This window comes from Phlebotomus papatasi, chromosome 1 (assembly GCF_024763615.1).
Source record: "Phlebotomus papatasi isolate M1 chromosome 1, Ppap_2.1, whole genome shotgun sequence".
NCBI lineage: Eukaryota > Metazoa > Arthropoda > Insecta > Diptera > Psychodidae > Phlebotomus > Phlebotomus papatasi.
In genome coordinates, this window is record NC_077222.1 from 107,567,599 (window position 1) to 107,583,397 (window position 15,799).

General features: G+C 35.4%; 1 protein-coding gene across 1 annotated transcript; it reads right to left on the reverse strand.

Moving 5' to 3' along the window:
• Positions 1-638: 638 nt before the first annotated feature.
• On the reverse strand, positions 639-13,275 carry LOC129799112 (zinc finger TRAF-type-containing protein 1 homolog). The gene is made up of 6 exons (XM_055842753.1): positions 12,333-13,275; positions 6,087-6,145; positions 5,902-6,016; positions 5,707-5,830; positions 1,665-2,095; positions 639-1,603 (listed from the first exon to the last, which is right to left on the reverse strand). Exons 1-6 carry the CDS (start codon positions 12,636-12,638, stop codon positions 1,490-1,492), a joined length of 1,149 nt encoding a protein of 382 aa, XP_055698728.1. The 5' UTR covers positions 12,639-13,275; the 3' UTR covers positions 639-1,489.
• Positions 13,276-15,799: the final 2,524 nt, after the last annotated feature.

Below are 15,799 nucleotides of genomic sequence, written 5' to 3' on the forward strand. Positions count from 1 at the left end.
TATTTGAGGTATTTTTTAAAGGATTATGTTCAACGCACAATAACTTTTGTTTTGTAAACATGTTTTCGATACTGCCTATGAGAGTGAGCTAGATGACTAGATCTAGATCCTACTCCCTCTCACTGGAAGCTCTGAAAACATGTTTACAAACAAAAGCTATTGTGCGCTATGGGCATTATGCGAGCTTCAGACTTAAGCCTTAGACATATGACTTAATTTCTCTAATTTTTAACAGTCAATAATTATTATTTTGACTCAGGGTTGGATTATTAAGGAGAAATGATCCGTTAGATTTTAAAACGTAAAAAAATGGCTGCCTTTTAGGATTATGATACCTTCGGGAACTGGGCTAAACTTCTAGTCTGACGACCGCTTTAAGGTCTACAACTAAAGTTTGTAAAAAGGATGTTCTTTCGCTAAGTAGTTTCATTAAATCTTTTGTAAAATTTAATCACATTTCTGAAAGAACATCCTTTTGACAAATATTTAACAAAAAGCAATACATACCTTGTTTTAATTTACAGGTTAGTGTAATTTTTATAATTCCCAGAAGACTTTTACTGCGAACTTAGGAAAACTTCAATTATTTTTCTAAAGCCATAAAATTGCTCCAAAATTCCAGAAAATAAAACAACAAATTTTAATTCATCGAAGTATTTATATGACAGTGAAATATTCCATAGTATAATCAACCAGTTAATGCTACAGAATCTTAAGTTAACAAATATTAAATAGCAATTATTTCGTGTTACAACATATTTCTTATTATTCTCTTGTAGCTCATTTTACTCTTTTAAAATATGTAAAAAGGTATTTATTTTTTTCAAAAAGTGAGATCAATGAAAATATTTTAGGCTTAAAAATATGTGAGAGATAAAAATGTTTTTATTGATTGCAAAGTTATTAATTCTGTTTGCACGAAACTTAATTCAAAAATAAAAATAATTTTTCTTGTAAAATAAAAATCATTCAATGAATTTACTTCATTTTATGGCAAAAAAAATTATAAAATATAAATTTTGGTATTTCAGAGATGCTGTTTTAATAATTATTTATTATCAAAAAAAAAAAAACTTCACCGATTTTTTTTCTTCAAAATTTCTCGGAGACACATTAAAATATTTTTTTAAAGGGTTTAACAATAAAATATATCCTCTATAAAATATATTAATATATCAATTATAAATAAATGAATTGAGAATGATATTGAGGGTTGGGGGTGAATTGTAAAGTAATTGCGGAGATAGATAATTTTTCTTTCTTGATAAGCTTTTCCAAGTGGAATTTGCAGTGATTTTTTTTGGAGAGCTTCTGCACCTTTTTCATTTCCCCTAATATTTTCTTTTCTTTATCCTTCACTTAATTTTTCTTTTGAAAGCAACACACGACAAACAATCTAAGAAAAATACTCGCGCTGAGATGGTGGAGCCAGGAAGAAGCTCATCGTGAAGTCCGTACTACTCTCTTGCGTTTCCTCATCCGCCTTTTTCTACTTTGAGAGGAGAAACATAATCAAACGGAAGTTGATGGCTTTTGAGGCCAACAATCTGTTGCACTCGGAACTGTCCGGAAGTGGAAACAGGTTGTATTCGCTCATGTTCTCCTGCAAATCAACAACAAAAGTCATCCATGGAATCAAGAAAATAACTCCCCAGAGGACTCACAGTATCAGTAAAGTCATGCTTGTAGATCTTCGTGTTGAGCTTCATGTCAGAGAAAGGTCCCTTGAGGGCGAAGTAGTGAATGTTCAGAGGACACGATGTCTTCGTCTTCAGGATCAACTGATAAGTGATTTCGCGTTCGCACGATTGATGTGGATCTCTCTGACTGTTATTGATCCTAGCCTTAACCACCCACTGATGATTGAAGGCCGTGAATCTGGCCGTCTCATAGAATAACTTCTGCACGTACTCATCTGTGCGATATGGCTTCATCTGAAGATCATTGAAGATGATCTTCTCATAACTTAGCAGATCAATGAGCGTAGCATAGAATTTTTTCTCCTCCTCAAAGTCCACATCACGTGCCTGAAGGGCTGACATCACCTCAGCTCCGGACTTCTTTGGGTGCGAGCACACTTCTTCATGCTCATGAGCTACAACGTAAAATGAGCAGAAAGAACTTCTTTTATGCTGCACTTATTGAATCTTTGACCGGGATTAGGCACAAAACGCTTTTTCTATGTTATCGCACACGTTTTATTTGAGTGCCGATCAAGCGATTTATCGCAAATATTGTGCCGATATGTCAATCTTTCACAAAGATCGAGCCGATGTGTCGGTTTTTAACACCTAATCGGCATTTATTTGTCAATTTACTCTACGAAAGGCATTTATCCACCTTTTCGAACTAACTATTTTCCTTATTTTGAGTTTTTCATAACGGTCAAAGTTACTCAATATTGCTACAGACTTCAGGATTAACCGAAAAACGACTTCACTCTTTTGGAACCACATCATTTGCAACAACCCAATTTCATGATTTTTTTGGCCAAAACTATCTTAGATCTTCAATTAATCAAGCTTTTACAAAAAATATCCTAGATTTTGGCATCCTTAGGTCCTTGACAGTCTTAAGTCTTTAAGCCGACACACGGCTTAGTGAAAAGTGATAGATAAGTAAGTTAGCCATTATTTCGATTATAATTACGCTAAGCCATCTCTCGGCTAATTCTGAAGTCTGTCAAGGCCTAATCATCCGCAAGAATTGGATTTCAACCGATTTTAAATAATGATTTCATTTTTTTCAAAATTATAAATATTTTTCTTTGTGTACTCAGCAGAGCTGTAAGGCCTCTATACACTAGGAACTTTTTTTTAATTGCCTTTTATAAAAAAAATCCCTTATCATTGTAGCAGGAACGTCAAATTTTTTTAAAAAGGCAATTTTTAAAGAAAATTGCTTATAGTTCTATTCTACTATTTTAAAATTACATCTAGAATCTAGAATCAATTTTGAGACCAAGATCAAGATCCAGTTCAAGAAAATCTCAGGATTTTGACATTCTGAAATCAAAAAATCAAGATTCAGATGTCAAATCTGTGAAATGTATTGGAATCTTGAAATTCAAGACACAAACCGTTTGGATATTAACATGTGCAATTCTGAAACCAAGATTTCAAGACGTCAAATTTCCTATTTTCTTGAATTCCAAGAACCTTTCGGAGGTGCTTGGAATTTTCAAGCTACTAACAATTTGAAGTTTCATACGGTAATTGCTCTTGATAAGGAATATTTCTATAAGAAATGATACAAAAAGAGAATTACTATGAAAAAGACTGCGTTTGGTATTGTAATTTACTCGAAATGGTACATATTTCTAGATGTATAATATACATTGTATATGTATCGAAGTACAACACCCTGAGAATAGCTGCTAAAGAATCACATCTCGACTAAGCATTTCAAGATTTATCACAGGTCACAAGTTTGGTTTGAACTTCCTGTTTTCCCGATTATAGCCTCTAATTTATTTTTTAATACGTCCTATAATTCAGTTTTCTAATTTATATGGCGAAATTTCAACAAATTCAACAGAGAAATGAAGATATTTGTAAGAGGTGACGGTTCGTTAAGTGTGGAAAATCTTAAAATCTTGGTTCTTAGCAAAGACAATTTAAGTTATTACTTGGCGTCAGAATATGAAATCTTGATTTGAAAATGTTTGACAGCTTGAAATTTTAATCTTCATCTTGGTCTCAGAATTGAGGTTCAGATAACATTTATTCAAAGATCAAAACTGCCTAATCTTTATTGTCCGTTGAAGAACAAATACCTAAAATCTAAAGGTTAGCCGAGACATATTCCGCTTAATTCTCATAACCGTAAATTAATTAAGCAGTATTCTAATGTACTTTTTCTTAACTAATTAAGTACTTTTTACTATTTCCAATCTTATTACTTATTCAGTCTCACGTGCACCATAAAAAATAGTTTAGGAAATTGTAAAAATAATGAAAATATGTAATTGTCATGGTGTATGTCTTAGATAAATGTAATGATTTTATCGTACAATTTTTCTCATACGCTGTCGTAAATATTCAATTCATTTGTACCAATTTATGATCTTATTTTTATCTAATATTTAAAGGCAAGCTCATTTGTTGTTCATATGTTGCAGAAAAAATAAAATAAAAAGCTGAGATTGTAAAGAATCTCAGCTAATAGGCGTATGTTTCAGAAAAACGTTCTTAACTGTTGCATTTTGACATTTATTTTCTACATATGACATAATTAGAAATATATTAACAAAATGATAAATAAAAATCAAAATTAAAAATATACAGTATACTCTCACTCAATCGGCTCTTTTTCAATCGGGCGACAAATTTTGTTGACAATTTTCACGTTTAATTATGAAGCTAATTTGCTCAAATTCGCTGTAGTTCTTCCTATTTTATCGTGATTCTTTATAATTGAGCGTTTTTTGTGGAATTTACAAAGGCTTAGACGCTCAATTCTTTCGCTAAACCGGATGACATTTTGCCCTATGTTCCCAATTGAGAGAGAGTCTACTGTAGGTAGATTTTTTAACCTAAAAAAAATCTAAAATTTAAACGCTAAGCTAAGACACACACCATAAGGGTTGCTATTCGGGACAATTTTTTTTTTAGAAAAGTGCTCTCTTAAAAAAGCAAAGGGACTTTTTTTCGGAACAGTAGGACAATTTCTCTTGACATCTCATGAGCTCAAGTCATCAGCTCAAGTCAAAATTCATAAACTTGAGCCTTCGAATCCTGCCTTCTTAAAATCTTCTCCAATTCTCGCTTTCTTTTCTTGATTACCCTATAAATAGAATCCTTTTAATTCTTTTAATACTGTCTTTCTTTCGCTTCCTACTTTTTCTAACATTTCAGTTAAAATTCTTTCTCGTAAACGTCCCTCGGAAACTCTGTCACAAGTCTCTATTTACAAAGGTTTTTTATTTTCGGCAAATTCTCATTTCTAAATTTTTATGTCTGTCATGAACGAATTCCCACCAAAAACTGGTTACCTTTACACGAAATGGTTGTCTCCTCAGCGAGCACAGTTAGTTCTAAACAACAGCGTTTTCAGCATATTTTTGCTGAATCGATCAGCTGACCGGTCAGCAAGTCTCGAACAAAAAATGCTAACCAAATACATGGAAATGGCACTGCAACGCAAGTGTCGTTATAAGATTAGCAGAATTCTGCTGAAAATACAAAAGTTTTCAGCTGAATTGAAATAGGTTGGCATGGTGATCGCTAGGACATGTATATTTTCAGCTGAATCAGTCGCGAGAAAGTGTAATTTCCGGTCAGCATATTTTTGTTGATCAACTCAGAAAAAATATGCTGAAAACGCTGCCTTTTCAGCTAACTGTTCTTATGCTGAGAATTCGATCAATTTGAATTTGATTTGAACCCAGCGAGCTCCAAATACAAATCGATTGCAATTCAGCTGAAAACTTGTATTTTCAGCTGAATTTTGCCAACTTTAAAACGACATTCACATGTATTAGGATAGCACTTTTTGTTCGAAAACTGCTGACATGTGAGCATATTTTTATTGATCGATTCAGCAAAAATATGCTGAAAACACTACTTCTTTCAGCTAACTGTGTTTGCTGAGAAGTAACCATGTTGTTTTGATAATCCTCATGGATTAGGCCATAGATTTGCATTAACGCATATACTTCAGTCTTACAACACTTAGGATATAATTTTTGTAATACAGAACACTCACCCTCGTGAATAGGTCCTTTCCATTGGCAACCAATGCGGATGTACTTGCAATTAGCCGGTCTCTCCTCACACTCAACCTGCTCATGGCGCTCCAAGGATTTACAGGGGAACTCCTTTCCGCAGTACTACAAAAAAAATCAATGGTAAAATTCATTACACCTGAAGAGGCTTATTCTAAGCCTAAAAATAATCTCACCTGACAGTCACTGGGCAACTCTGAGACAGCTTTCTCCACTGCAAGATTCCTGCTTGCGGTACTCTTGGAGATTTCCACACGGCAATTGGGACAAGTTGCTGCCTGATCGCGCAATCTTCAAAAAAAATTTGGGAAGGCAAATTTAAAATAAGATTCATCAAACATTAATTAACAATTCTTCTCACCTTCCATCAGCCAGAAGATGAGTGAAACACGCTGCACACATCAAATGACCCATTTGACACTGTGAGAAAAATGTATTAGTACAGAAAATTCTTGAAGACATTGCATGGGGAATAGAGGTCACTGTGGGGGTCAAAAAGAAATTCATGAATTAGGAAATTAAACATGAGATATTGCATGATAAAAATAGTCAAATTGTATCAAATTTTCTAATTAGAATATGTATATATAGAAAAAAAATATCGTAGATTGACGTGTGACTTACCACCCTGAAAATATAAATTTATAAATATTAATCTTTCTCATTTTCTTTCATATGGCTTAAAGATAGTAAAATAAATAAATAAATACAATCGCAAAAATGATAAAATGAATTGTGATGAATTGTTTATTTTGTTTTCTGTGGAAAAGAAGAAAAATGGTTGTCACCAATTGGGCATCTTGCATAATCCAACTAACAGAAAAAAGATATTGTCATTGAAGAAAAGATTGGTGAAAAAATTGAAAAACATCGATTTTCGCTACTTTGAGAAAAAATTTATTTGCTCTCATTCAAATCTTTTGTAGACGTAAAATTATTGTATGTTTTTTTTTCATCACTTATCACTAAGGTATAATTACTAGGTTTTTTTCAACTTCACATTATCAATTTCTTGTTTTTTTAAGTTAATACATTTTTTTTTCAAAGTCTTTTATTCCATCTTCAATTGTATACTCCATTCTAATTACATATTTCTCGTTAACTTTTCTCCATTTCTTGTCTACTTTCTACATCTTTTTTTTTGCAGATGAATCTTCTATCTCTTTTCTATGATATTTATTTTCTCAATTTGTTCTCTTTTCCTCAGTGATCAAATTAAAATTCCTAAGTAATTGTGATGTTATAGCAAAAAAAATCAACTTCAATTACATTTCATTCTTTGCTATAGTTGGCCAATAAACTAGTACAAAATAAATGTTTTCTTTTCCTGCTTGTTTTTTCTTTTTTTTTAATTATCATATCACACTTAACAATTATCCAAAGTAACATTGAAAATTGATTTATATGTTGTTATTGAGGAAAAATTTATTCATTTTTTGCATATTCTTTTATTATTTGAATCTATTTTCGAATAGAATATTATGTTGTTATTGAATTTTTTTACTTTGCGATGTTAGGAATGTTAAAAACCCTTTAAAAGAGCTACGCAAATGGCAAAAATATTTCTTTGTTTGAAAATTGATAGAAAACATAACAAATGCTGAAGCTACCCATCCTTGTCACACACACGCAATATTTATAGGCAATATCAATTTCACTCACACAAATGATATGCTCCAACAGCTGAGAGTTTGTTTTGTGTTTATCACAGAAAACAGCTGGCTATTCGTCCATTTATTACTCATTCGCTCTCCCGTTTTTCGCCTTGCCCTTCTCTCTCTCTCTCTCTCTCTCCATCTCAATCAAGTTCCGTTCTCTCTGTTGGCATTCTCTTTTACATATTTTTTTTCTCATCATCATCTCTTTTGCCACGATGGAAAAATACTCTCTGTGGGCATTACTGAAGGGTGATCTTATCGACAAAATGTTGGCGTTGAACCTTGGAATGTGTCTTTTACTCCCCACCCCTACTCTCTCTCTCTCTCTAACTTCTATCGCCCAAAGTCAAAACAATCTCCCGCAATTCTCTCTCATTCTCTCATTGTTTCCCACTTTGATGCTTCTCTCTCCCAAGGAATGGCATTTCCCAACTCGAAGGGCTTGCTGTAATGTTTTTTTTTGTGTTTCTCTTTCAACATTGAACGAACAAAAAATGACGTATCCACTGCGCAAGATTTAAATGTTATTTTCTCTCCATCTCACTCATGCCTCCACACAAACTACTTTTCTCATCTCACTCTCACTTCATGTTCTAATGTCGATAGGAAATGAAGGTGCAGCTTTTCAAAAACATTTCGTCTCTCCGTTTCTCATTCAGCCATCCTCTCTCTCCCAGATTCTCTTTGTTTTGGTTTTGCTCTACCTCGTTGAGTGAGCAATATAATGCAACTATCGCCGTAACTCAAACTATGAGAGATGGTGCCTTGAGGACTTCTGCAACCCCCCTCTCCATAATATCGATTTTTAGCAAAAATCATTTCTATTCGATTTTCGGGTACTCCTTGACCCTTCTACCGTCCCTTTATCGCAAAGTCAATTATTTCCAAAGCTATAGAGAGGATTCAAATTTTAAAATCTTATACTCAGCATGTAAAACCTCAGCTTGAAATTGCTCTCCTGTAAAGTTGGACATTCGCGTCTTATTCTTAGACGTATTTGTATGAAGCAGGGGCCCATCAAGCCTAATAAAAAGTGAAGACATTTTTCACTTTTCCTTGTAAAAATTTTGCAGCTATTGCACTGCGACTTAACCAAAATTGCTCGTAGTTCTTGTATTATTTCGGCGATCATTATGAAATATGTATTTTAGATAGATTTTAGTGCACTATTCCGAAATATATCAGACTCATAAGTCAATTCTCTTTAGGAAAAAACTTGCCAATAGTCTTCAGTACTTCTATGCAAAAACGTATGGAAAAATGAAATGTTGAGAGGACCCTGTATGAAGCGTAGGCCCTCAGCAAACAGAATTGCGAACTCTTGTCCACGTTTGAGAGGAGCGATATCCCGGAGTTACTCCTAGACCCTCTAGACCGAACGCTCATCTTCAAAACCCACTGTTATGACACTAAACGAAAATTTTAGTGTCATAACTAAGTTTAGCGAAACAGTTTATGGGGTGCCCGGCCTCAAGTGAGTGGGACATCTGCTATAGTGTTATTATTATAATTATTACGGTCTAATCCCTGGCGAGTGGCCTTCAAAGTTGAAGCCAATTTCTTCATTTCACATATAAATGCGTATGGGAATTTTTCTGAACTCGTGAACGTTACACGATATATGTCAAAACTGAGGTGTTCCTTGTGTACAAGAATCTAGTCCTTGTAAAGAGGGATAAATAAACTATATTTCCGTCTAAATATCTTTTTGTTCTGAGAAGTGTAAGCTGAGTTTCTGATCAATTTGTGAGTTGGCTTCAAACAACTCTATATAAAAAAGACACTTTGCCAGGGAGTAGGTCCCGGTACACTCAGATGAGTAATAGAATAGTGATAGTGAGAGGGGATCTCAGGTGCGCAATAGGCGAGACCGTTGGCTCTTGGGCGCATCGATCCCCTCCTTGACTCAGTGTTGTGAGTTCGAATCCCGCCCGGTGCAAAGATCTGAATGTCTAGAAAAAGACATTTTCACTGTGTTATAACGTAAGAAATATGCACCGCCTCTGCACAAAAATTCCGGGAGCATGGAAAAAGCACCTCACATTACGAGGAAGGCGCTCCTGGACGATCTACGATCAGCAGTTTCTTTCAACACGGGATATACGACAACATAATAGAATTGTAATAAACATAATAAATATATCCCAATACGATTAATACGGTTGGAACGCCTAACCCCGCGACCCCGATTGGGACTACCGGTTGAATATGAATGAATTGATGATCATAAAAATCGACAAAGCAAAGTAAAAAAAAACTTTGCAAAATTCTCAAAGTAATGACAGGATATTTATTAAGTAAATCGAACTGGGACCTAAATAGGGAGTATTGCGATACATAGCCTCTTCCCTTCTATTTCTATGTTCATCTCCAAGCGGGCTAGATGTCTCGGGCTACAAAAACTCGCAAGGAGCCTCCGATCGAACGAACTTTTCAACAACCACGTATGCTACGTTTCTAGAACGAGCTGACAGGATCGTCAGGACTAGAGGAGGTCAGTGCGAGAGCCTCAGTCCCAGTGCAAAGCAAGTCCATGTGGCGCTCAATGACACTTTCCGTATTATAACAGAGTGCCTTAAGCCTTCCTTTATTGGAAAGGATTTTGCATTAGCAGGCATAGCTCCACCGACAATTAGATGGCCCAGACAGAGTTTTCCAACGTCAGCTTGAAGTCCCGGAAGTGCTTTATTAGAAGCTCGCGACTTATTGATAGGAAGGGCTTGGCAACGGGCCATAAATCAAGTTGGCCTACATGGCAGGCACTGAAACCACTGAGGATGAGTCTACTTTGTGTGAATGCGGACAACAACAAACCATAGAGTATTTCTACAACTGTTCGATATGTCCGACGACTTGTACTTACAACTCTTAAAAGCGAGGCTGACGCAGTCTGGGATGGACCAGAAAGTCAGCTGCTGTGTAAAGCGATGCTCTCTGATAAAGATTCAAGAAGGATAAAGCCGCTCTATGGCATTTGCCCGGAAAATGGGCTGACATGCTTCATCTTACCCTTGATAAAGGGATATTCTAATGGAGATGCGTAACACAAGTGGTGAAATTCAAGTATCTCGGGGTGTTATTCACGAGTGATGGTAGGTTTCACACCGAACTATCGTCGCGAATTGATCAAGCTTGGCGGAAGCATGGTGAGGAAGGCCGAGCTTAGCCGTTCGGCTAAGTTATCGGTTTTAAAAGGTGTGTTCATTCCTATTCTCACCTATGGTTATGAGATTTGGGTAATGATCGAAAGTATAAGATCGCGAGTACAAGCTGCCGAGATGAGGTACCTCCGGGCGGTTAAGGGAATCACTCGTCGAGATCAAGTAAGTAATGTAGCCGTTCGTGAGAAACTAAGAAACGAGGAGCTTCTTCGGATTGAGAGATCACAACTTCGATGGTATGTATTCAGCTCATGGATAGAAAAAGATTCCCCAGAAAAGCTATGCAAGCCATTGTAAGGAGACCTCGGCTATCTTCCTGAAATGGCGGAGAATCGACAGACGTAGGCTGCTAATTTGGATGTCATGGGCCCGCGACCCTAATAGGGATAGGGGAAAGTGGGGCACCTTTGAATTGGGGCAGCTTTGAAATTGGGCTTTTTTCTCCTAATTTCAAATGGAATTGAGGCTTATCATGATGCAATTTAGTTTCGTAATTGGTTTGTTGAGCTAAATTATATCATAATAAGGTCCAGTTTCATTTAAAAATAGGAGAAAAAAGCTCAATTTCAAAGCTGCCCCAATTCATAGGTGCCCACTTCCCCCTAAGCGGTTGAAAATGGTGATGATGAGATGCGTAATGAGCCCAAATGGAGGACTGGGCGCAGCGGTCTCAGAAGGCACAGCCTCCACTGTAATCTAATCTGTGTTATAGAACCCAAGATGTACATTTCTTCTATACAAACCCAAAGAACTTCGATCAGGCCTTCTATCAATTTTTCAGAATCAAAAGTATAATCTTCTCTAGGAGCTATAATTACCAACGGATTTTTGAAAAATGATGTTTTTCTGAAAGGTCTTCGAATTCCCCACCAAGTCTAACCGAATAAACCGCCTTTTGGTTTTATATTCATAGTCAGGGCATAGTAACAAACTCACAGGCTCGAGCATACCACAAAGTCTTTCTAACTTTCCCATTTTTTTTCTAATCAAAAAGATTTTCTATTGGCACGATATTTTAACACAAAATGTGAAAGAGAAAAAGACAAAAAAAAAGTGGAAAGGAAAATAAAGATCTGTTGGACATAAATCAGGGTCATCGTGAAGCTCAATTGAGAACAATTGAGAAGTTATTTGATTATTTCTCTCTCTATCCCTCTCTCTCTCTCCTGACTAAAACTTTTTCTAATAAGGTCACTTCGAAGAGCGCGCTACCTACGAAGTTTTCTGCTTCTTTTTTTCTTTCATCTCTATATTTGCTCTGCTCGTCCTATTGGAAAACAGCCTCTTCCTCTCTCTCTCTCACTCCCATCCAATCCTTAGTTCCCTTTTCTTACTCTTTCACACTCACAGCCACCAAGGGAGAATTTTACGACGCAATTCACAATTTTTCGCTCTCTTCACTCCCCCCAGTCTCATCTAAAAATTTTGTTTTGGGTGGCATTACACGAAAAAAAAACACAATTGCACAACTTTGACAAACAAAAAAAAAACGTCTCACATTTGGCTTCTTTGACCTACATTCTTGGGCTCCTCTGACCCTCAGATGGAGGATTTTTCCCCCCCTCACACAAACTATTTTCAGAGAGAATGGCCTTTGAGATATTTTCACCCTTTTTTTGCACAGCTTAAAAGGAGGAGGGTAGTAATTTTTTTTCTTGCAGCAAATGGGGGGAAAAATGGCTGTCAGGAAGTATTGCAAAATTTTTGACACAAAAAAAAAGACCAAAACAAAAAAATATTTGGAAAAATTTTCAAAAGGGCTTGTGGGATTAAAGGTATTTGAATTACCTGGTATACAGCGATTTTTGGCAAATCCAGACATACCGCACAGCACAAAATGCCCCCAAGACGATGTTCCAATTTTTCATTGATTTGCGAATTTGTCTCAAATTTGCGGCGCTTCGCCACGGGCTCCAAACCGAGGGGATCCACAACGACATTGGATGTGGTTTGGGGTGATCCGCCATCGGACTGCGAGGGTGCCCCCGGGGATTCAATTGTCTGGATCTCAGCCAACGACGGAAGGTGGGGATTTATGGGAGTAGCCGATGGGGACGGTCCTGGAGCATTTGTCTCAATTCTCGCGTCCGCCATTGTGTCTTGTGTCAATATTTTCTCAATTTACCTCAAAAACCCGTCCTCACACAATCCTCTCTCAACTACTTTCCTCTCGCCTCCCCAAGAAACAAGCCCCAAATTGATCGATTGAGCTTACCCTCTCTGCACAACGGAAGACACACAAGAACCCCCCCAGAAAATTTTATGACGAAATCCCCACGGACAAAATGTCAGAACGAAAAAAAAAAAATTTGAGAGCTCTCTTCCTCTCAATGGCCTCCCTTGTTTGAGAGTGCAAGACAAAGGAATGTGTCGTCACGGTTTTTTTCCTCTCTCTCTTGTCCCCCTTCACTTTCAGTTCATCCACTTTTCACCCATTCCAGCCTGAGCCCCAGAAAGCCACAATATTGCTCCCCACAATCGTCAAAATTGCAACACTTTTCCTCACGTGTCAGTCCACCCACGGAAATCGCCAGCGAAAAAAAGAAGTGCTCACACGGAGATCAGAAAAAAAAAGTTGCAAGAACACTCTGAGCTCCCCCTTTGAGAATAGTTGAGAAAATACACAGAGAGCGAGATTCCCTCGAATGTCAAATCACGTCCAAAACGCAACACCGTTTAATGTTTTTGTTATATAATGCTTCGACTATTTATAGTTCATCCCCTCCACTCTGCACAATGTCGCCAGAGAGGGAGATAAATGAGCTCTCATCTGCTCAGCTGTTTGCATCCCCACCCAGTTTCCATTGATCAGAGTGAGATGGCTATAGAGATTTCTTGCTAAAATCCATCGGGTCATCTCACTCTGAGAGCGATATCAATGCATTTCTAAAGAGAGGATAGAGAGTTTACTAATTTGCTCTCGTATGCTCTCCCCTCGCGAAAGGAGGGAGAATGCACTTCTATAATTAATGACTTGCTCTTGCTACTACCAATGTGTAAAGAGAAGTAGTAAACGTAGTAAACGTATTTTTCCCCTAGAATTTTCTAATGAATTCATATTTGTCGAATTTACAGGAAAAAAAATTCTAGGAAAATTGAATGATTTCATATTTTGGGATTACAGTAGACTCTCCCTCAATCGGCTCTTTTTCAATCGGGCACAAATTTTTTTTGGCAATTTTCACGTTTAATTATGAAGCAAATTTGCTCAAATTCGCTGTAGTTCTTCCTATTTTTTCGTGATTCTTTATAATTGAGCGCTTTTTGTGGAATTTACAAAGGCTTTGACGCCTAAATCTATCGATAAATCGGATGACATTTTGCCCCATATGCCCAATTGAGAGAGAGTCTACTGTAATTTTGAAATAAGGATGACTTGAAAGATTTAACCAGCGTTATTACACTTGCACATTAAAATTTTAATGTGATTCACATTAATTGTTGCTTGTGAGCGTCCAAATATGTTATTTGTGTCTTTGAGTCACTCAATATTTTAGGTTTTTTCTATTTATTGATATAGAAGTGGACTTGGCCTGCAAAAATAAGTTTAAATTTACCTAAAGCATAAATATTTTTCACATTAAAAAATTAAAGAGAAAATCGCATTAATTTTTCGCATTAATGCTATAAATCAATTTATATCAAATTTTGCGGGCCAAGTCTACCTTTTTATCAACAAATAGATCAAATTTGATTAAAGATTTTGATTTGACTTAAAGATATATCAACATTTTTTAATGTTAATTTTACACCTTTTTAAGGATAAAAATAACATGAAAAAGGTAACTTAAACCCCTAATACACCTAAAAAGCATAATATTTACACCGCATTTCGGATAAATATTGCAGGGTAAAATTAACATTTCCGGAATGTTATTTTAACTTTTTCGGATTTCTCTCAGTGAATCCTGTCTCAAAATTTTCTGTCCTTTATTAATCCCTTAAGGACGATACGCTTTTCACTACCGAAAATCAACAATAAAAATGCAACCGATGAGTAAAATTAATGAAACGTCTTACATCCTGGGATGATTAACTAACGGATGAAGCACTTTAATTCACAAATTCAGAGAGGATAATATTTTTATTGAATTTAAAATTTTACTGGTGTTAGAAAGAAAATTTAAATTTGTCAGAAAAATTCAAAAAATGCGAATTTTACGTTTTTTTCATAAAGGTTTTAGGAACCATTATCCTCGTGCAATCATTATAAATTTTGTGCTAAAACAATAACATTAGATACTCTTTCGTTTGGTAAAAGTTTTAAAATGGTTGCATTTGGTTTTATACCACAACTAAAAAACCACTTAAGAAAAAATATACCACATTTTTGTACGGAAAATGTATGAGAATTCTCTGCCCTGTTTACATGCAATTTTGAAAAATCCAAAAGAGTCTAATTCAGTGGAACTTTTGCCTCTATGGACGATATTGATAAAAATAGCCCAAAAAAAAATTAAATAATGATGATAGAATGAGAATTTTCACTGATGAAAAATATTATATATGAGTATTGTACTTCCTATTCCCAAAGATTTTGCTTAAAAATGAAAATATAAAAAAAATAATTATATGTAATCATTCAACAATGCGGTAATTTAAAAAATCGTCTCTTTTATGCCCAAATATTTACTACATGGCAAATATCTGAATATTTACAAACTTACTTTGCAATTACGTACAAACATTAGAAGAAACTAACTTTAGGTAGTCAGGAAAAATTATTTTCTCTATGGGTCACCTACCCAATCGTCCTGTAATGATTAAGGATTTAAATTAAAAGGTCCTCCCGGCCGGTTTTAAGATAAAAAAAAATCCTTTCCTCTGCTTCGGTATTGTGAAAATTAAAAAAAAATGATACTTTAAAATTAAAGGACTGTAATCGGATAACATGAATAAGCATTTATGAAATGGCAGATTTGAAGATTAAGGTCTTTAAAATTTATTACTATCATTTATTAATTTAATTCTAGACTTATAAAGTCCGCCCCTTTTACACGGTTCGATTAAAGAAAACTAATACTACATTTTATTTCAGAATTGAGGAAATCATGTCACTTTTTATTTGTGATCTATAAAAATAGAATAGAGAAAAAAATCTTTTAGGTTCAACCGGATAAAACAATCAGGCCTGGGAAGTGTAAAAAAAATATTTTTATCAGTAAAAAATTTGAAAGGATTATAATTTCTCAAACTTCTCTTTGCCAATAATGTTTCACTTTCACAGCTTACTATTTTTCATTTGTTTCAGATAA